Genomic DNA, 21928 nt, shown 5'->3' with positions numbered 1-21928 from the left:
TTTAGCGGCGGCGCTGACTGTCTGTCCTTCTTTCTGCAGTTGCAAACTTCGACCCGAGTACTTTCAGCCTGATGCGATGCGAATTCTGCGGGGCCGGTTTCGACACGCGAGCGGGTCTCTCCAGCCACGCCAGAGCCCACCTGAGAGACTTTGGTATTACCAACTGGGAACTCACCATCTCACCCATTAACATCCTCAAGGAGCTGTTGGCCAACTCGTCGGAGCATCCGATGCTGCAAGCGGCGATGGGAGCGGAGCCCTCGTCCCCGAGCCGAGAGAGGGAAGCTCACGGCTTTGTGCCTCGCAAGAGCATGACCCCCATGTCCGAGTGCAGCATTCCACGGTCTCCTCTGTCCCCGTTCCCCCCGTCCTGGGGAGATGAGTCCCTGCAGTCCTACAGAGATGGTAAGTGTCCCCGAACACCCTGGGCAAGCCAGAAACTCTTTTGATAACCCCAAACCGTCGCATCCTGCTGAACAGAGCCTCGCTGGAGGGTGGGCGTTTACAGGGAAGGGCTTAAGCGGCGTAACCTGCTGGTGATTTATCCGTCTCCATCGTTGACGCTCTGTGTCCTGTGAAATCTGATGCTGATTTGGGGGCAGACGGGTGGAGATGCGGCAGATGAAAGAGCCAGGCAGTGCGGTCTCTTGAGAGGTGGACGGGAGGGGTCGCATCCCACCGGGGAGCCGTGCTTTGGATGTTTGGGCTTTGTCATTTGAAAAACGGCGTGTTTAGGAACGAGGTTTCCATTGGGGAAACCCCTAAAGCTTCGCAAATCATGGGGCAGAGCGTGGCTGGAGCAAAGGAGAAGAGCGTGGTCACTGGTACCAGTCCGTGCTGGCACCGCTCGGCCACGCAGAAGGCGGGATGAGACCTCTGGTCTGCTGTGTTCATCCCTCGGCTGCTTATTTTCCGTAGGTGTTATGTTATGGTGGGCGGGGGGGGAGTGCGAAGGGTCCTTCCCAAATGGATTTGGGTCTGAGCTGGTCCCCCTCCATCAGCTGAGCTCCAAATTATTCACACGGGATCATCAGTTCCAGAGCAGAGCCTGTCCCAGCTTCCAGGTTTCCCCTGCAAGGCTCCACAAAACTGAGTTTGCGCCAAAAACTTTGCAACTACCGTTCTTCCAAAGGCTAAAAACTTGCTCGCGCGTTAGGAAAAAAACCACCGCCTACTGACACCTGGTGCTTCTGGCAGCATCTTGAAGGCCTTGAAGCAGCTTCTCGCTAGGTTCTGCTCAGCCTAATCCTACGTTAGATACATCCCTGCGGTGAGGAGCTATCTGGCTTTAATTGAAATATGAAAGAGCCTGTAATCCCGGCGCTCCAGACTGCTCCACGTGCCTGGCTGCTCTTTGGAACGAGTCTTGAGCGTAACAAACACAAATTAAAACGCGAACAAACCCAAACTCTTCTTTCTTGGCATGGCAAAGCTTGGAGGATGAATAGTTACCAGCCCGGAGTGGTGGCTGATGCCAACAAGAGGCGTTTTGGAGGGCTCAGCTGGGTTTCCGCTGCCAGTGGCTGGATGCTCCTGCTGACTGTGACTATCGCTCGGCAATTTTTAGGTCTCCCGGTGCCCAAAATTCACTGGCACAAGCCGTTATAGACAGCACCGCTGTTTTAAAAACTAGGCCTCGTGTATTTTGTAGTTACAAAGGGTGGAAAGCGTCTCGGTGAAGAAAGAGTGCGGCCACCCTTCAGTAACAACGGCTCATCGGAGAAGAGGTTAATGCAGTTCTGAACGCGGCAGGTCTAATATCAAATGTCCCCGATGTGAAGTTTTAGGGAAAAAAAAAAAAAGAAAAAACAAAAAACGGGTCACCTCTTGAAATACGATCTCGCTTATCAGTTCAGGCAACGTCACTCAAGTTTGTTTTCAGCATGTGATGTTGGCCCAGGGCTTGGGAACATCTCCTGCTCCTTGCTGTGCCCGTGTCCCGTTGCCTTGAAATGCCGGTGGGTGTTTGGTGGGAGAAATCGGGTCGGGAATTGTCCTTTTAGGTAAAAGTAGTTGAATTAGAGCTTAATTCTGGTCTGGTTCCGCATTGTATTTAAACCCGGGTAAGGTTGAGGACGGACACGTGGGATGAGTGGAGGGCGAGTGTGACCCGCACAAGAGCCAAGAGCTCAAACGCCCCCTTAAGCCGCGCTCCTGGATTTAAACTCGCGTGCTCCGTATTTCCTTACGAGTCGTGTCTTTGGGGGACAATGCCGAGAAAACGGGTACATTTGGAAAGCTTAAAAATCCCCGGCCCGGCAACCTGTTGTGTAACCAAAGCACGCACAGCGGATCACGTGGAGATAGCGATCGGTGGACGGCTTTTGTATTTAAATCCAAGCCTGAAGTCTCTTAGTTACGCTCCTAAGCTCGCAGAGACGACTCGCCGTGAGTCGAAACCCTCCTTGTTTTGCTTCCAGCCTTGAAATGACGCTTTCAGGGCGCTCTGGCTTCATGCTGAAAGTATCTGTCGCAACCGATTTAAGAACGAAGCGGCGCCCGTTGCGTCGCAATATTTATTTAACTCTTGCTCTGGGTACGGCTGCGGGGAAGCAGCTGAGCAAACACTGAAGCAGGTTTGGAGATGGGGGATGCCGAATCTGTAGCCGGGAAGATTTTAGCCGTTTTTTTTTTTTTGTTTTTTTTTAAGCCCGCTTGTCCCCGTGTCTCTTCAAATCACTCGTGAGACGTGTGAGAGCTCGAGCGAGCTGCCTGCTTCTCGCGTGGGTCTTTGCGGCCATGGTAAAAGCTCGACCGCTGCTGCCAGGCTGGAGCGAGGAGCTGCCTTAAGGGCACCTGCTTAGCGTTAACATCCTCTGCTAGGGTTTTATGCTAATTCTGTAATTTATAGAGGGGTTTAAGCAACATTAACGAGATAAAGGCCGTTAGCAAGTTATAATGGCAGGAGGATCTCGTGAAAAGTCGGCGGTGGCCCCACACCGTCTCCGCCGGTGGCTCCGTGTCACGGCGCTGGCAGCCCCGTGCCGTGGGAGCAGCGATGCTGCTCACACCCCGGGACGACGTCGCAGCTCAGCATCTGCAGGCAGCTCTCCGCGAACCGCTTCCTGCTTCCTTCCTCTCCGCTTCCAGACGCGCGACCTGCCAGAAGGTCTCTGCTGGCCTTGCAAGATGCCTCCCGAGCTGTTAAGAGCTAAGAATATCGGTAGACCCTTAACTGAAACCCCGCGTCGTGGGGGCAGGCGGGGAGAAATCCCCTTGTCGGGGAGCGTTTCGTGAACCGTTTCCTGTGCCGGCTGCGGTTCATGGTTTCTAACAAGGCTGCAGCGGGAAACAAAGGTGGAGGATTCAGTTTGGGGTGCCGGGAGATTGATTCGATGATCACGGTGGTGCTTCTCCGTTCTTGGGCTTGTAATCAAATCACCGCAAGACCCTGAGCATCTCTGTCCTCGTGGGGCAAAGTTTCCCCTCCCGGAGCTGCTCGCAGGTGGGACGCGGCGAAGAAACAAAGAGGAGCGTTGGGAGAGGGCTGTGGGTTTAACACGCACTCGTGGTAAACGGAGCGGAGCGGGAGAGCTGGGTTGGCTCTTGCCGGTCTCATACCCTTGGCCGCTTGTTTAAAAACAAAATAACCCTCTTTAAGCAAAACTAAAAGTCAAAGGGAGGAAGTAGGTGTTTGGGTCTGCGGCGAGAACTTGAACTTGGCTGCGGTTGTTGTTTAGATGGGAGCGTTTGCGGCAAAACCAGGATGTTTTGAGATACCGGGGAGATTTCAGGGGTTACCTGTTCCCTCCCTCTGCTTCCAAGCAAGTCCACGGTACCTAAACCAACCTGAACTCGGCTGCTCCAGGCTCTGATGAAGACTCCACCGTCGCCCTCGGCACCCGTGCTGCCGTCACCAGCCCTCACCCTTAGAAAGCCGACGGGGTCTTTGGTATTTTTAGTATCTAAATCCATTACTGTTCATTTTCCCCACAATAAGCAAAGGCGACAGTTCGTGCTCTTCTGTAGACCCAGATCTTTCAATCTCCCCTTTTTGGCCATGATTTTTAGACCCTCGATCATCGTGATTTTTAGACCCTCGATCGATTTTTTTTAGACCTTCGATCTCCCTCCCCGATATGTCTGAACCCTCCCTGAAGTGCCGTGCTCAACGTCGGACACGTCCCGGCTGCAGTGCTGCGGAGAGCGGGAGGGTTATCTCGGCCCTGGCCCATCCCAGGACGGGCTGTGACGTAGCGGGGGTTGCAACATTCACTCTGGTTCGGTTTTGAACAGCTTAAAAGTCTGAAAACCTTTTTTTTTTTTTTTTAATTTTTTTTCCTCCCCACCCTTTTCTATGAGACCACTGGCTCCCGAGCGATCCCCACTGGAGTTGGCGGCTTCTCCAGGGAGGTCCCTGTGCTCAGCGGTGGCTTTCCCCGCATGTTGTGACGGGCGAAGGTGTGCCCCGCTGCTGCGACCGCCTCCTTAAAGCCTGGCTTGGCTCGTTAGCGAGGCTGTTTGTGTATCTCCTGGCTCCGAACCTATTGGCAGCCTCCTCGGAGAACACGTGGCGCTTCTTGGCAGGCGTTGGGAAGTGTTAGGCAATTGCGTCCTCCTCAAAACGGCTCGCAGCTCTCCTTCCTCGTAGCCTGCCTCACCTTGCTCTGTGCCCCAGACTGCTCTTGCAGGGTTGGCACCGTCATCCTCCATTCTTCTTCTCCCCTTTTTTTTTCCCGGATTTAAGTCCCCGTGGTCTCTCTAACTGTCCCAAACTGTGAGGTCTTCTGCTAGACCTGGCTTTCTCCTCTCGATCTGCTCCTGTGCAGCAAGAGTGATGTTTCGCCACGTCTAGGAAGAGGAGCAAATGTTCATTTGCTGGTTGGCCTTCCACCCCATGCAGAGCCAGAGAAGACACAGGGTCTGTCCTTCCTCCTGGAGCACATCTGATGTAGCACAGGTTTTTAGGAGGAGGAGAGGGTCGGTTGAATGGCGTGAGCTTAGGGAATGGTTCTCCAGTTCTTCCATCTGCTGCTTGCTCGTGTTGAGCCCCTAGATGAGGACTCGGAAGTGGGGCTTGCCCCTACCGTGCCCAAGGTCCTGCCTTAGCTGAAGAGTGTCTTCTCCCTCTCTAGAGCATAGTTTTCAGAAAGAAAGGAACATTCTTAGAATCTCCAGTGCTGGAAGAGACCCGTGAGGATCATCAAGCCCAACTCCTGACTCCACCCAGGGCAAGCTAAAAGTTAAACCCTACATCTAAGAGCTTTCTCCATACTCTTCTTGAACACCCAACAGGCTTGGGGCCATGACCTCATCCCTGGGGAGCTTGTTCCAGTGCTTGACCACCCTTGCCATGAAGAACTCTTTCCTAAAGGCCACTCTGAACTTCCCCCTGATGCAACTTTAAGCCATTCCCTATCACCAGACACCTGAGAGAAGAGAGCAGCACCTCCCTCTGCGTTCCCCATCACAAGGAAGTTGTAGACAGCGATGAGGTGGCCCCTCAGCCTCCTCTTGTCCAGGCTGACCAACCCCGGTATCCTCAGCTGCTCCTCACAACTCACGCCCTCTACTCCTTCCACCATCTCTGTTGCCCTCCTTTGGACACGTTCCAGTATTTTTTACGTCCTCCTTAGATTGTGGAGCCCCAAAGTGCCCACAGGACTCAAGGTGAGGTCACACCAAGACATGGGACAACCACGTCTTTCAACGAGTTCGCTATACTGTCCCAGGATATGGGTGGCCCTTTTGGCCGTGAGGGGACACGGTTGACTCCCGTTGAGCTTCCCATCAACCAAAGCCCCCAGATCCCTCTCTGCAGGGCTGCGCTCCAGGACACGTGGAGAACAGAGAGCTCCTTCCAGTGGACGACGAGTGAAAAAGGGACAGGCTCTGAGTGTCAAGGGCTCCAAAATTGATTTTAGGGGTGTCCAGGGGGAACCCTGGTGTGGTCTTCTCAGAGATACAAGTGGGCAGAGACCCCCTAGCCGCTTCGATTCCTCCCCCCGCCTCTTTTTATCCAGGGTGTGCGAGCCAGCGTGGCCAGGGCCAGGAGGAGCTTGTGACTTTGTGGTGCCTGGGATGGGGACAACCACAGCCTGAGCCTCAGCAAGAGGCTGTGGAGAGGCTGGAGGAGATCAGAAGGGGAAGGCTCTTCCGCCAGCACAACTAGGGCTGGAAGAGGACGTTTATTGTAGATTTTACGGGTTTTTTGAGCCTCATTTCTGCCTCGACGCTTTGACTTGAGAGCGAAGACCTCGGCGCAGCTCGGCAGCGGCTCCGATTTCCATCCTGACCTTTGCTTCCTCTGCTTAATTGTGGTTGCCCTCCGTGAAGGAATTGAGACGCTTTGTGGACGTGGCCTTTTGTCCTCCCTTCCGTTGAGGAGCACGCCCGCGTGTCCCGTGGTGGCTGTGTTAGTAGCGGATGAATGGAGGTTAGAAAAACCTTCTGGAGGTCCATACCTGACCCCGGCTGCCAGCAAGGCCAACTTCAAAGCCAGGTTAGGTTGCTCAGGGCCGTGTCCCGTTGAGTTTGGAGAGGGTTGGAGGTGCCACCACCTCTCTCCCGGGTTAACGTGCCCTGAGGACCCTCCTCACGTTACGGTTCTCAGGTCACGCTCTCCTTTTATGTCGGCCTTTCTGATTTTCCTCCCTGCGTGCTCGTTCTGCGCTCACCCGCAGCCTGACCTACTTTCCACCGTCTTTGATTCCTTTCTCGAGTTCCAGGTTATTGAAAAGCTCGCGTTGGCCGCCTCCTTCCCTTCCCTCCTTCCCCTGCACGGGGATAACGTGGGCCGTTGCCCTTGATATTGTCTCTTCTCCTGGTCTCTGAAGATTTCTGATGGGAGGCAGCACCGCAGGGAGGCCGGACGTCGGTTTTTAGCCTGAATTTGAGCTCCGTTTTCACCACTGCTGATCTATGGCCACAGGAGACGGTGTGAAATCTCTCAGCCAGGTCTTCCAGCGCAGGAATTGTGGAGTGGGGATCCCTGGGGGCAGCACTCGAAGGCAGATGGTTGCAATAACCTATTTCAGTCTCGGCAGCCAAGGATAGAAATTGTCCCTTTCCCTTTCCTAATGTTTTTGGGAGACCTTGGTTTGTAACTGCTGGAGAAGGGGATGTTGCGGCGGGGGGGAGCCCTGAGTTGGGATGACCCAGGGATACTCAGGGGTACTGCAACCGTGTCGGGTTCAAAACCAGCCTCGCGGCCACCTCCGCATCCCAGCAGGATATCAGCGGAGAAAGGAACAGCATCTACTTCTTGTATTTCTCCTCTCCCCGTTAAATTTCAGTGAGCTCCTGCGCCTGCCACAGCGATTCCTCACGACCTCCTAGTCCCGCTGTTGGTTTTTCTCCAGCTCCTTTAAGCCAAGGAGAGGTTTTATGCCCTACCACCCCGGCAGAGAAAGAAGAGAGGAACTTTAGGCACAGTTCGTTAGCAGCCTGTCCTCCTCGGCAGAGCCAGCGAGGGGAAGCACCATGTTTAAAATGATTTGATGGCTCAGAAGCGCGACAGAGAGCTGGCAAAACCCCCTTGGCAAGGATTCGGCTCACGCAGAGCTCTGGACGCTGTAGGCTGGCTAGCGAAGACAGATGCTTTCATCCTCACCCCAGACGGAGCCCGTTAGCAAGCTAGCGATCAGGCAGTCCTGCCTGTCCTGGCATTTCCCCTACCCCTTGTTGCCTTCGCTGGATCTTCTTCAGGAAGATTTGGCTCAAATTTGGGGCATCGTTTTCGCAGACCGCACCTGAGCTCTGCAGCTCGAAAGCGGCACTGCCTGCTCCGTGGATCATCCCTTGAATCGGGGATAAAGCAGCAGGTCGTCCGACCGGAGCCTTTTTCCAGGTGCGACGGGGTTGTCGGCCGCTCCGAGGGGCTTTTCTCTCCCATCTTCTAAGCGTGGTTTGTTGACAGTTAGCGCGAGGATGTTTTACGGGTGTTTGAGGACTCGCGAATCTCTGCGCTCCCCTGCAGATGTGAGCGTGTGTCACCTCAGCACCCGAAAGCTGCCAGGATGAGACCCTCCGTGTTGTCACTGCACGGAGACCAGAGCCCCTGGGGACCTCTGGTTACTGCTGCGGGCTTTGAAACTCCCTAAAAATGTCACGATTTGGCCCATTGTGGCTTCTTTAACCTCACAGAAACTGGTGGTAGATGAATTAACCACCTACCACCCCTTTTTAAGCTGTCTTGCGATGTAAAAGTAGGAATTTGAACCTCCAAAGCTTCCCCCCGCTGCAAAATGAAGCGTCCAGTGTGGGTCTGGTTCTGTTTTAGCTGTGGCTCTTGCGGGCTGTCTCTTCTTCCCCCGCTGCCCCTTCTTGGTTCGGTTTTGTTTATGCACTCTGGGAACAGCAGGCAGGTTTGCCATCGCACGGGGGTTTTCCTGGTGTAATTACGGACCGAATCGGCCGGCTTTGAACGCGTGTTTTCAACTCGTAAGCCCAGAAACTGTACGGAAACGCTTGTGGCCATGTCAGGACTCTGCTTGTCCCTCCCCGGGGAGGTGAGGAGGAGGATGGGGCTGCGCAGAACCTGTCCAAGGTAACAATTACACGCTTCGTCTTTCTATAATTCTATTTTGGGCTCCGTAAGTAACTTTTATTTACCCGTAAGTTCCTTCGGTTAGAGCCAGCTGCTTCATCCTGATGTGCCAGGAGTGGTTGGGGATGGTTCTGGCAGGGATCGGTCGTCTCCGCTCGCCGCTGAGGTTAACGGTCTGTGCTTGTTGCGCTTGTTACGGTTGCTTTGCGATCCAGGTGGATTTTGTTTCCCAATCTGGGTGGATTTTGGTTTCCTCCACACGTTTCCACCGCGTTCCCTTCTCCTCTTCCTCGCGCCGCGCTCTGGCAGCATTTCCCTTTTCCGACAGGACTCGTCGTTGCCGCTCTTCGCCTCGGGCAGCGTGTGGCCGCGTCTCCCTTCGCAGGGCTCGCTCTCTCCCAACACCTGCTGTAATTTTGGAATAGCTCTAGCTGAAAACCCGGAATTCTCAGCTGGTTCCGGTAGCGCTCGTCAGTCCGTTTAGGAGCGGGGCTTGCGGGGAGACTTTGCTGCCGTTGCCTCTGTCCCCTTGGGTCTGAATCCGTGCTCGGGCGTTATTTGTAACCCCTGCTTTGAGGAGGGGTGGCAGTGCCATAGGAGACGGCTGCTGTCCCCGTACCCCTCCTCCGGGCAGTGAATCGCTTCTCTTTTGCTTTTTATTGGAGTGGTTTGAATAGAAACGCGCTCCCTGTGGCACCCGGGGCTGGGGCAGAGGCCGGGGTGGGGGGGGGCGGACAGAGAAGGCCTTGGGTGGCCTTTTTTATCTCCGTAGGTGTCCGGGTGGTTCCGTCCTCTGGGTACGGGGCTGGGCTGGAGCCAGCCCTGGATGAGTGGTGGTGGGATGGGGAGAGCCCCGGTAGGTGAGGGGGAGGTCGAGTCACGGGCTGGGGGGCTGGGCCGGCCCCATGGCGGGGCCTGTGGGGCTGGGCCGGCCCCATGGCGGGGCCTGTGGGGCTGGGCCAGAGGGTTGAGGGGAATCATGGAGGGACACGGGCCTGGAGCCTAGACCTGTGGCCCAGGCCCAGGCCCAGGCCCGGGCCCGGGGGCAGCCAGGCCCTGTGGCGGCCTGGGGGGGCTGGGCCGGAGGGTTGAGGGGAATCATGGAGGGACACGGGCCCGGAGCCCAGACCTGTGGCCCAGGCCCGGGGGCAGCCAGGCCCCATGGGGGCCTGTGGGTCCAGGGGAGCCTCATGAGGCTTGGCAAGAGCTGAGCCCCGGGGTCCTGGGCACGTCGGTGCTGGGGCCGAGCTGGGCCTGGCCTGGGGCCTTGCCTGGTACCCGCAGCCCGGGCCCGGGCCTCGCACCCCGCCATGGAGCGCCCCCTCCCCTCCCCGCCCCACCGCTCGATCGCTCGGCGCTCCCCCCGCCTCCCTGTCGCCACCTCCCGCGCGCCTCTGCCGGCCGGGGCGCCGATTACTCGGCGCTCGGCCTCCCGCCCCGGGGACCGGCTCCCCCCCCTCCGCCCCCCCCCCCCCGCCCCCCCCCCCGCCCCGTTTGAGCTCCGTTCCCCTGCTCGGCGCTCGACCTCTCCGCCTGGCGGGCGGGCGCGCGCGGCTCGGCGCTCGGCCTGGCGGCCTGGCGGCCGCCCCGCATGTGCCGGAGCCAAGATGGCGGCCTCCACCTCCTCGCAGCCCAAAGTGACAAAAGCGGCGGCGGCGCCGCGACCCCGGGACCGGGACCGGGGTGGGGACGGCGAACCCGAGCCCGAGGCGGCGCCCGAGCCGGGTGAGCCCCCCTTCTCCTCCGCCGACCCCGCCCCGCCGCGCCCGGGCCCACCCGCGGCCCCCACCCCATCCCCCCCACCCCCCCCCCTCCGCTTCCCCCGCCGCAGCGTCGGGCCCGGCCCGGGGCCGCCGCCGGTTCCGGGCCCGGCCCTGACGTGGAAGGGACGAGAGCGGGGGGGGAAGGCCCGGCGAGGGCCGCTGTCGCCGAGCCGCCGCCCTCCTTTGTCCGTACCCCGGCCTCGCTTTGTCCCTCACGGGGGCCCCGCCATCCCCTCGGCGGGGCCCACCGGGCCCGGCCTGTCCGATCGCAACGGGCCGAGCCCGGTTCCTGTCACCGCTGGGACCGGGGGGGGGGGGTGTGAGGGGGAGGGGGGAAGTGTTTCTCCTCCTCCTCGCCCCCCCCCCCCCGGGGGGGGACGACGACCCGGGGGTGGGGGGGATGCAAATCCCGGCCGGGCCCTGGCACCGCCGCGGGGTGGGAAGCGCTGCCCGGTGAGCCCGAGACAGCCCCCAACCCGCCCCCGGGCCCGGGCGGGGCTGCCAACGGCCGTGTCCCCCCCCCCCCCCCCCCCCGCAGGGAGGTGCCACCTTCCCTGTCCCCTCCCTGGCAGGGAGCTGCCACCATCCCTGTCCCCCCCTGCAGGGAGCTGCCACCATCCCTGTCCCCCCCCTGCAGGGAGCTGCCACCATCCCTGTCCCCTCCTGCAGGGAGGTGCCACCTTCCCCGTCCTCCCCCCTGCAGGGAGCTGCCACCTTTGTGTCCCCCCTTGACAGCAGGGAGCTGCCACCATCCCTGTCCCCTGCCTGGCAGGGGGCTGCCACTTTCCCCGTCCTCCCCCCAGGGAGCTGCCACCTTCGTGTCCCCCCTTGACAGCAGGGAGCTGCCACCGTCCCCGTCATCCCACCCCGGCAGGGAGCTGCCACCGTCCCCGTCATCCCACCCCGGCAGGGAGCTGCCACCGTCCCCGTCGTCCCCCACAGGGAGCTGCCTCCATCCATCCCGCCGCAGAGAGATGCCACCTTTATGGCTCTGTCACCCCCCACCCCGGGGAGCTGCCACCTTCGTGTGTGTCCCCACGCGCACAGAGAGCTGCCGCCGTCCCCTGTGAAGGAACTGCCACCGTTTTCCCTCTCCACAGGGAGCTGCCGCTGTCTTCTGCAGGGAGATGCCACCATCCTCCCCCCGCCACTGTCCCCAAGCACCCCCAAATCCCGCTGGCAGGTCACCACCGTCCCGGCGGCGCGTCACCTGCCGCCGGGACGGGTGTCCCCCTCTACAAGCACCCGTGCAGAGCCCTGTTCTCCGCGGCGACGGCGTCGCTTCTCCCTCTTGAGCTCTTTAGAGCGGCTTAAACCTTCGCCTAACGAAGCCCTCTCCTCACCGCCGCCTCCCTGGGCCGTGTTATCCGCCCTCGGGGGCTAACGATCTCTTTCTCTTGGCAGTCCTGGCTCCGGAAGAGGAAGAACTGGTGGCCATGGAGGTGGGTTCACCCCCTCTCCCGAAAAAAAGTGCTCCCGCCGGGCAGCTGGATCAACCCCCCACCAGGATAGGGACCAAACTGTCTCCTGAGCCGCCCGGGAGCAAACCAGAGCCTCAGGACTCCAAAAGTGAGTATTTTGCCCGGCTTCTCGTCGTCTCCGACAGCCGAGCGCTGGGTTTCTGCTGCGAGGAGAGAGCGGGGAGCCCGGCAGGCGTTTGTTTAACCCGATCCGGGAGGATTTTCAGGTCTTTTTGCTTAATTAATTCTCTAATTAAAGAGGGCGGCCATGTTGTACTCCGGTGTCGCTGGTTTACGTTGCTTTTCTTTCCCTGGCGCCAGCGGCTTTCCAAAGCTCGCTGGGACCGACGTGCACTTCCTGTCCTCCTTAAAGTACCTCAATCAGTCCTTCCTCTCCTAATTAACGACGTTCCCCTAAAACAATAGCTTTGAGATCCTTCTCCCTCGCTGGCTGGGCTTCGGAGCCTGCCTGCAGCTCACGGAACTGTGAGCGAAGCTTTCAAAAACACTCTGGAAAACATCCTCGAGCGGGAAAACCGGCCTCCTTCCACCCCACAGCAGCCATCCTTGTCCTCCCACAGCTCTTCTCGCTCTTCCCCGCTTTATTCCTGCCCGCACGGGGAGGCGTGGAGCGTCCGAACGTTCAAAATTAGGGTCAGGGGTGGTAAAAATCCCCCGTGGGGGGGGAGAAACAGCGTGGCTGGATGCTGCTCCTTGTGCCTCCTGTCGTGGCCGTGCCCTGATTTTCTTTTTTCTCTTCTCTTTTTTTTTTTCTTTCTCTTTTTAGCCCAGAACCTTACGACGTGCGAAGTGTGCGGTGCCTGCTTCGAAACCCGCAAAGGTTTATCCAGCCATGCCCGTTCTCACCTACGGCAACTCGGCGTAGCCGAATCGGAGAGCAGCGGGGCTCCCATCGATTTGCTTTACGAACTGATGAAACAAAAAGGCAAACCCGATGGCAGCCCCCTGTCTCCCACCCTTGGCAAAAAATCCGGTTCCCCCAAAGACGCCACCGCCGGTTCCCCTCGACCCACGCTCCTGGCGCTCGGCAAGGCCGGCGATCGCCTGTCGGATGGTCCCGTTAATAAAGCTATCAAATCCCCTCCCGGCTTCTCAAAAAACCTCTCGCAACCGGGATCCCCCATCCTTAAGAAGGTGCCGCCTGCTCTTTCGGGCTCCCCGTCTCCGAAAAACCCTGAGGAGAAGAGCTCCAAGCTCTCGCTGAGCCCTCTGCAGAGCTCCCCAAAAGCGCAGTGGCCGCAGGCGGATGAGGAAGGACCCCTCAATTTAAGTGAGTTTGTTGGTTTTATTTTTTTGGGGGTGTTTCCCGTTCGGCTGAGGGCAGGGGAAATCCCCGGCTTCTCCCGTCCTGCTCCTGCCAAGCCGGGCATCCCTGGGCGGCTGGGAGGGCGCAGAGCTCGGTGGAGGAGCCGGCGTTTGGCAGCGGCCGTGCTGGGGAGATAACGTGCCGCTCGGTCACGACTATCGGAGGGGACGATCTTCCCTGACTGGGCAAATCCCGTCGGGATTTCAGGAAAACCGCTGGCTCTCTGCCCTCCAAGCTCTTTAAATCTCTCTTCCCCGCTTCTCTCCCCTCTTTCGGCTCCTCTGGGCCGCGGTTCGGCTGGCGTGGAGCACCCTCCCGCGCCGCGGCTCGATCCGGCACAGCCATCTCCCCTCTCCCCGACGGAGCACGGTGGATTTGGCCAGCGTCAGCCCGTTCCCTGCTACCGTTTCCGGCGTCGGATGCGCTCGGAGAGGCGCTGCCACGGCTCTTGGGACCGCAGCCGCGGTGCTGCCGTGTCCCTCTTCGTCCCCAAGCTCCGTCGGTGACTTATTCCGACACCTTGGGACCAAAATGGTTTTCGGGGCAGTGACTGGCCCTGGCCGCCTTCTCCCAAAGCGCCGCGTCTTGCCGGGAACGTCTTCATCGACAGCTCAAAGAGCTGTTTGCTGCCTCTGGCTCGTTAGTTCTTCGTCCTCATTACCAGGCTTGCCCAGTGAGTCCGTCCCACCGCTGGCAGCGCCGACAGGCGCTTCATCTTCCCCGGTGGGAATCGCGGCGTTTTTGGGGTCGTTTCCTGCGATAAAGCGGAAGACGGTGTCCTAGCGTTCCTTCGTTGCAGGAGCGGCTTTAAGACCTGATATCGCTCAAAATCCCCGTGGCCGGGGATTTCCTAACCCTGCCAGGTTTCTTGGAGCCTTAGGGCTATAAAATCGCTCCATCCCGGCTACCGTCTCGCTTTTCCCAAGCTAAAAAGCTCCGGCGTGGCAGAGCCGGACGCCGGCCGGACTCTGTAGCTGGAGGATGCGCCCGTGGGTTTGCCGGAGCAGAGAGGCTCTCCGGGGGTGCCGCTCCTCCGCCGGTGACAGAAGATGCGGAGTTTGGCCCCGGCTCGTCCTCGCAGCCCTTTAAAGACTTGGAACGGCAACAGAAAAGCGCTTTATGCCTGTCTCGTAGCCAGCGCCGTAATTCCTCTTCGTTTGGGCTGCCTGCTAACGAAGCCGTAGCAGCAGATGATCTCTTGGCTGGCCGCTCAGCTTGGCGTCAGCCGAGTCCCCGGCAGGCTGCAGCGCCTGACAGATCCCAAGCCGCCGCACAAGGAATCACCCGATCTCGTTCCTCCTTCCCTTTCGCCGGCCAAGAAACCGAAGCCGCGGCCGTGCCGGCTGTCGGCCGGGGCCGGTCTGCGCGGTGAGCGGGGTTTCGGCTGCCGCGACGCCTCCGCTCCCTCTCCGTAGGTCCCTTCCCGGCATCGCTTCGGCGGCGCCCGAAATCCCAATGCAGGTTAGAAATTACGGTCCCGGCCTCCCCGGTGAGCTCTTTCCACCAGCGGGGACGGCTGCACCGTGCCCGGGAGCGGCTGGAGACGTCCTGCCTGCGCCGATCTCCCCTCCTGAAATGATCCTGCTCGAGTCTCCCTTGCCGGGCGGGTTCAAGCCGCTGGCGTGGTTTTGCCCCACGTCCAGGCAGGATCCGCCTCAGTTTCCCCATCCCGACGCGGTGCCGATGGTTTCTCCCTTCCCCTCCGCAGCCGGAGGGCGGACGAGGACCGGTGAAGTTGCGTTTCTCCTCCAGGATATCGCGTGGCTCTTGGTTTGGGGGGTAAAACCTCCTCCCGCTTCGTCTTCCTCCTCCTCATCATCAATGTGCCGGGAATCGGCGCTTCCCAGAGGCAGGAGATGGCCCCGCTCGAGGGCTGAGCATCCAGCACCGGGATTAACGGGGATGCGCTCGGTTTAGGCACACGGTGTTTGTCCTGGTGCCACCGGCACCGCCGTGTCCGGCAGCGTGTCTTCATCCAGAGCCCTTCCTCCTCCTCACGGCGGCTGGGCTCGGACGGTGCGACGCTGAGCGAGTCTCGCCGCTTCCCGGGGACGCGAGCGGGGAAGGGACACCAGCGTCCGCGTTATCCCGGTGCTCCGGATCGCGGCTCTGCCGTCGGCCCCACCGGGAAGCCCCCCAGCTCCCCGCAGCCCTCGGCCGTTGCGTTTTCCTGGGGTACCCCCCGTGCGTTCGAGCCCGCTTCCAATTTCGGACAGGGATCGGTTTTGCCACCGTGAGCTGCGTCCGTCTGTCCGTTGAGCGACGCCAGTCTTTCTTCTCTCTCTCTCTCTCTTCCCAGCCTCGGGGTCGGAGCCGGTGCGAGACATCCGGTGCGAGTTTTGCGGCGAATACTTCGAGAACCGCAAAGGTTTGTCGAGCCACGCTCGATCCCACCTCCGACAAATGGGGGTGACCGAGTGGTACGTCAACGGCTCGCCCATCGACACGCTACGGGAGATCCTCAAACGGAGAACCCAACCGCGGAGCAGCGCCTCGAATCCCGCCGGTCCCGGGCAAAAAGCCATGGCCAAGACCTTCTTGGGCAGCATGGGATCCTTGGAGCCGCGCGGTCCTGGAGAGATTCACATCCCCACGCTCACCAAGAAGGTCCAGCAACCCGGCAGCCCCATGGGGCAATCTCCTACCTCGTCCCCACCTCCCACCGCCCGGAAGATGTTTCCAGGCCTTTCTCCTCCCTCCTTGCAGAAGAAACTCAAACAAGATCAACTGAGGGTGGAAATCAAGCGGGAGATGATGTCGGGAGGACTCCACGGAGAACCTCACCCGTCTGACCGAGCCTGGTCGCCGCGGGAGGAGATGTCCCCCTTGAACCTCTGTAAGTGCGCGGCTGTCGCCTTCCCCGCTCCGTCTGCGGGGCCGAGTGGGACCGTGCTCCCTCGGGGACGGGGACGCGGGGGTCCCTCTCGCTCTGGGAGGGGCTGAGGGCTCTTCCCGGTGCTTTGGGGGAGCCCACGTCATCTTCCGTGGGCCGCGGTGTTGGGGGACCCCTCGCCGCGGCTGGGGAGGAGCGGAGAGGGGACCCCCCAGTCCTTCTCCCCCCTGACCCCCGCGTCTCTCCTCGCAGCCTCCCGAGCCGACCCGGTGCGAGACATCCGCTGCGAGTTTTGCGGCGAATATTTCGAAAACCGCAAAGGTTTGTCGAGCCACGCTCGATCCCACCTCCGACAAATGGGGGTGACCGAGTGGTCGGTCAACGGTTCGCCCATCGACACGCTACGGGAGATCCTCAAGAAGAAATCCAAACCCTGCGTTATCAAGAAGGAACCGCACACCTCCAGCATCGAACCCCCTAAATCTATCGGGGAGGAAGGGACGGACCCCAAGTCCCCCGGAAAAATCCTGCAGGGCATGGCCCTGCCTCCCCTGGGTGGGCGGACGGGGAAACCCGGCCCCGGCAGTTCCACCTTGAACCGGGAGATCTCCTTGTCGCCTCTCGCCAGCAAACCCCAGGGCGGTTTCCTGACGCCGTTGTCTGCCAAACGGCCGTTACAGGACGATCGGTTGGGTCCTCACGCCGAAGTCAAGCACAAGGCGTACATCCAGACCGAGCTGCCCTTCAAAACCAAGTCCGTGCACGACAAACCTGCGCACACGTGTAAGTGGGGGATGCGGGACGGGGGGGGGGGGAGAGAAACGCGGTGTTACCCCCCCCCCGGGATGTCATTTACGCCGCGGGGTGGGCACGGGGAATCCCCCGGCCTCATGCCGGGGAGGGTTTTTGGCTCACGGGGCTGCAGAGCAGGGAGAGGGGAGCGAAGATTTGGGGTCGTCGCTGCTCCTGCTCCAACCCGTGGAGCCTTCCCCGTCGTCCCAGACCCCCAGCGGGGCCGGGGGACGCTTCGGGAGCGGGGAAACACGGGGAATTGCAATCCCCCCGAGGACCTGCCTCGGCGCAGAGCCAGGGAGGCACCGGTTTTGGGGGGGGGAACCGGCCCCGTGCCGCGTCCCGGCCTCGGCCCGCTCACCCCTCGTGCGTTCCCCCCTCAGCCAGCGAAGCCTGCTGCGAGCTGTGCGGCCTCTACTTCGAAAACCGCAAAGCCTTGGCCAGCCACGCGCGGGCGCATCTCCGGCAATTCGGCGTCACCGAATGGTGCGTTAACGGTTCGCCTATCGAGACCCTCAGCGAATGGATCCGACATCGACCCCAAAAAGCCGGCGCTTACCGTAGCTACATCCAAGGCGGACGACCCTTCACTAAGAAATTCCGTAACTCTTCCCACGCCCGGGATCACGACGGCGGCGGCGGCGCGCGACGGATGCCGCTCAGCCTTCAAGCCGGCGGCGTGACCCTTCTGAGCAAAGGATTGACGGGAGATTTGGCTCACGGCGATGCCGGAAAAATCCTGGATGGGGGAAGCAGCGGTGAGCGGCCCATGATCACTTCCCCCCTCTCGTTGGTGAAGGTGGAGGAACATCAACGCTCGAACATCAACAGTGAGTTGGGGAGAAGCCGGCCAGGAGAGGGCAGAGGGGGTCTCCAGCACCGGCAGAGCGCCGGGAAAAACCCTGCCCTGTCCCCTCTGCCCGTTCCCGGCAGCGCCGGGGGGGGGTTCTTTAGCCGAGACCCCCCCTTTTCCTCCTCCTCCTCCTCTTCCTCACCAGTTCCCCGTGACGAGCGGGGGCCGCTCCCTGAAAGCAGGGAGGACGTGCCGTGCCGGCGGTGCCACGCCGCCGCTTTCGGCGCCGCGTGAAGCCGTTTGTGCCCCCCTCCCCGATCTAAACCCCCCCCTCCCCCCTCCGTTTCTCCTATCCCAGAGTTCGAGCGGAGGCAGGCGAGACCCCTGGACGCCCCCCTCCACCGGGAAGAGGAAGGGGCCGAATTCCAACAGAAAATGGAGGAGACGCGGCAGCCGCCGCCGCGGATGAGGCCGGTGCCTTCCCTGGTCCCTCGCCCGCCGCAAACCTCCTTGGTGAAGTTCGTGGGGAACATCTACACCCTCAAATGCAGGTGGGTGACCTCGGGAAAAGGGGGGGGGGTTCGTCCCGTATCCGTAGGGATCCCCTTTTCCCGGCTGGAAGCGCTGCCTTTCCCTGCTCCGTGGCGTGGATCCCTTTTTTTGGGGGTCGTCCCCCGTCCCTCCCCCCCCAAACCCGCGATTCCCGAGCTGATGCCGTGTCCTCCGTAGGTTCTGCGAGGTGGAATTCCAAGGTCCCCTCTCCATCCAGGAGGAATGGGTACGGCACCTCCAGCGACACATCCTGGAAATGAATTTCTCCAAAGCGGATCCTTTACGGGGCGAAGATCCCCCCCCACCCGAACCCCCCACCCTCGCCGAGGCTCAGTAACGGGAGCCCAAATCCCTGGCTCTCACCGTGACGGAGCCGGCACGGGGAAGCGACCGTGGATGTCGCCGGAACATCCTCACCTCCTCTTCCCGCATCCATAATTCCTTTTTTTTTTTTTATTTTTATTTTTATTTTTTTGTTTTTGGGAAGGGGGGGGATCGATCGCTGCCTTCACCCCTCCGGAGCTTCCCCCCGGTCCCGTCCAGGGGCTGAGCTGGGGAGGGGACGCGATCCCGGCCACAAGCACTACATGGATCAAGACAACCCTCGGCGATCCCACGGGAGACACGCGGCAACCGGGATCCGGCACCGGATCGGGGAGGGAACGACTCGATGCCGGTCCCGGCACGGGGGGTGGGTGGGGAGGGGGGGTGGGGAAATTTCCCCCCCCCCCCCTCGTTTCCCAAAATCCGTTTTTTTTTAACCCAAAGAACAAACGGTGCCGCCTTTACCGGTGGCGATTCGGGATGGAGCCGGGCCGGAGAGGAATTTCGGGGAGCAGCCGCGTTCCCGGAAAACGCTGTGGATTTTGTATATGACCCTTAGAGCTAATGTATATTCGATTTGGTTTTTTTTTTTCCTCCCCCCCCATAGGCGACGATGAAATTTAGTCTCGCGTAGATGTCGGAATCCCTCGGTTCCGGGGTTGCATGTTGCCCAAAATCCCCTTTTCCCACACCAAAAAAAGCCGGATTCACCGCTTCCCCCCCCCCCCCCCCCCCCCCCTTCACTCCGCCGTATCCCATTTAATTTCACCGGAGAGGAGCGGCGAGTGAGCTCAAACCCACCGGAGAAAATAAACTCCAGTGGGAGCTGGGAAATCCCCAGGGAATTCCCGGCATTCCCATCCGGCATCGGCCGCGGCGGCGGCGGTGCCGGGAGGATTCGGCTCGGCCGCTCCCCCCCAGTTTCACCGTTGCTTTGTAATTTCTTTATTTTTCCCCGGTTTTCCCTCGTCTAGCTCCATAGACCTTCCGACTTTTTTAAACTCTAGATTTGTGTAGAAATAAGGAATATTCATTTTTATTTGGAAATCCCAAAACTTCCGAATTTCGGAAGGAATTTTAACGGATAAATATTTTTCTTTTTTTTTTTTCTTTTTTTTTTTTTTTTTTTTTTTTTATTTCCAATTTTTTTGGGGCATATTCTGGTGATTCTTGTACCCGGGAATATGGGACGATGGATTAAATTCTTCTGGAAATGAAGCCGGGGGGAGAGCGGAGTCTCTGGATACCCGGAATGTCGGGATGGGGGCGGGGCTGGGGACCCGGTTTTGGGGGGATTTGAGGGGGTTTTAGGGCTCCCCCAGGGAGGCTTAAAGGAAGGGGGGGGGGGGGGGGTCGGGATGTGACCTCGTGTCCTGGGATGTGGGGACACGGGGTCAGGACGGGGCCGTGTCCTAAAATTTGGGGACACCGGGGTCAGGATGAGGCCGTGTCCTAAAATTTGGGGACACTGGGGGTCAGGACGGGGCCGTGTCCTAAAATTTGGGGACAGTGGGGTCAGGATGAGGCCGTGTCCTAAAATTTGGGGACAGTGGGGTCAGGATGAGGCCGTGTCCTGAAATTTGGGGACACCGGGGTCAGGATGTGGCCTTGACCCCTCGGAAAAGGGGACACTGGGGGTCAGGATGGGGCCATGTCCTAAAATCTGGGGACACCGGTGTTAGGACGAGGCCGTGTCCTAAAGTTTGGGGACACCGGGGTCAGGATGAGGCCGTGTCCTAAAATTTGGGGACAGTGGGGTCAGGATGTGGCCTTGACCCCTGGGAAAAGGGGACACTGGGGGTCAGGACGGGGCTGTGTCCTAAAATTTGGGGACACCGGGGTCAGGATGAGTCCGTGTCCTAAAATTTGGGGACACCGGGGTCAGGATGAGGCCGTGTCCTAAAATTTGGGGACACTGGGGGTCAGGACGGGGCCGTGTCCTAAAATTTGGGGACACCGGGGTCAGGATGAGTCCGTGTCCTAAAATTTGGGGACACCGGGGTCAGGATGAGGCCGTGTCCTAAAATTTGGGGACACTGGGGGTCAGGACGGGGCCGTGTCCTAAAATTTGGGGACAGTGGGGTCAGGATGAGGCCGTGTCCTAAAATTTGGGGACACCGGGGTCAGGATGAGGCCGTGTCCTAAAATTTGGGGACACCGGGGTCAGGACGTGGCCTTGACCCCTGGGAAAAGGGGACAGTGGGGGTCAGGATGGGGCTGTGTCCTAAAATTTGGGGACACCGGGGTTAGGATGAGGCCATGTCCTAAAATTTGGGGACAGTGGGGTTAGGATGAGGCTGTGTCCGAAAATTTGGGGTCACCGGGGTCAGGATGGGGCCGTGTCCTAAAATTTGGGGACACCGGGGGTCAGGATGGGGCCGTGTCCTAAAATTTGGGGACACCGGGGTCAGAATGTGGCCTTGACCCCTGGGAAAAGGGGACACTGGGGGTCAGGACGGGGCAATGTCCTAAAATTTGGGGACAGTGGGGTCAGGATGAGGCCGTGTCCTAAAATTTGGGGACAGGGGGGTCAGGATGAGGCCGTGTCCTAAAATTTGGGGACACCGGGGTCAGGATGAGGCCGTGTCTTAAAATTTGGGGACACCGGGGTCAGGACGTGGCCTTGACCCCTGGGAAAAGGGGACACTGGGGTCAGGATGGGGCTGTGTCCTAAAATTTGGGGACACCGGGGTTAGGACGAGGCCGTGTCCTAAAATTTGGGGACACCGGGGTCAGGATGAGGCCGTGTCCGGGGATGTGGGGACACTGGGGTCAGGATGGGGCCGTGTCCTAGAATTTGGGGACACCGGGGGTCAGGACGTGGCCTTGACCCCAGGGAAAAGGGGACACCGGGGTCAGGATGTGGCCTCGTGTCCTGGGAAATGGGGACACGGGGGTGAGGATGTGGCCCTGTGCTGGGGAGAGGGGACACCGGGGTCAAGATGTGGCCTTGGGTCCTGGGATGTGGGGACACGGGGTCAGGATGTGGCCGTGTTCTGGGATGTGGGGACACCGGGGTCAGGACGTGGCCTTGACCCCTGGGACAAGGGGACACCGGGGGTCAGGATGTGGCCGTGTCCTAAAATATGGGGACACCGGGGGGTCAGGATGTGGCCGTGTCCTGGGAAAAGGGGACACCGGGGTCAGGACGTGGCCTTGGGTCCTGGGCAAAGGGGACACGGGGGGGTCAGGACGGGGCCGTGTCCTGGGACAAAGGTGACATCAGGACGTGGCCTTGACCCCTGGGACAAGGGGACCCGGGGTCAGGACGAGGCCGCCTCTCGCGGACGCTGGGACCCGCCGTGGCCGCGGCCGTGGCCCGGGGGCCGTGGGGGGCCGTGGCCCTGTGCTGGGCAGCGGGGACGCCGGGGCCGGGCTGCGACCGCGCCCGGGCCCCCGCCACGGGAGACGCGAGTGGGGCTGGCGGGGCGGAGCCTCCGCGGAGGCAGCCAATAGCAGCAGCGCCGCGGAGAGGAGGGGCGGGGCGAGGCGCGGCTCGGCCGCGGTTGGGGGCGGGGTTAGCGGCCCGAGGCGGCTCTGCCGCGTTATTGGCGCAGACAGGGTCAGCCCGCCCCCTACCTGATCAATCAGAGAAG

At 60.3% G+C, this 21928-nt stretch overlaps 1 protein-coding gene across 7 annotated transcripts in view; it reads left to right on the top strand.

Annotated features, from left to right (window-relative positions):
• WIZ (WIZ zinc finger) overlaps nucleotides 1-19550 on the top strand; it is a 60576-nt gene extending 41026 nt beyond the window's left edge. For 2 of the 7 annotated variants that reach the window (XM_075525945.1, XM_075525944.1), the window contains exons 5-12: nucleotides 40-405; nucleotides 11656-11820; nucleotides 12499-13002; nucleotides 15338-15874; nucleotides 16124-16654; nucleotides 17047-17493; nucleotides 17815-18007; nucleotides 18186-18483. In XM_075525945.1, the coding sequence (XP_075382060.1) occupies nucleotides 40-405; nucleotides 11656-11820; nucleotides 12499-13002; nucleotides 15338-15874; nucleotides 16124-16654; nucleotides 17047-17493; nucleotides 17815-18007; nucleotides 18186-18345 (2903 nt within the window). In that variant the 3' untranslated portion in view covers nucleotides 18346-18483. The other 5 variants (XM_075525946.1, XM_075525948.1, XM_075525947.1 and 2 more) reach the window with 5 other exon arrangements.
• Nucleotides 19551-21928: the final 2378 nt, after the last annotated feature.

Source organism: Mycteria americana, chromosome 28 (genome assembly GCF_035582795.1).
Source record: "Mycteria americana isolate JAX WOST 10 ecotype Jacksonville Zoo and Gardens chromosome 28, USCA_MyAme_1.0, whole genome shotgun sequence".
NCBI lineage: Eukaryota > Metazoa > Chordata > Aves > Ciconiiformes > Ciconiidae > Mycteria > Mycteria americana.
This window is presented reverse-complemented; position numbering and strand designations above follow the sequence as displayed.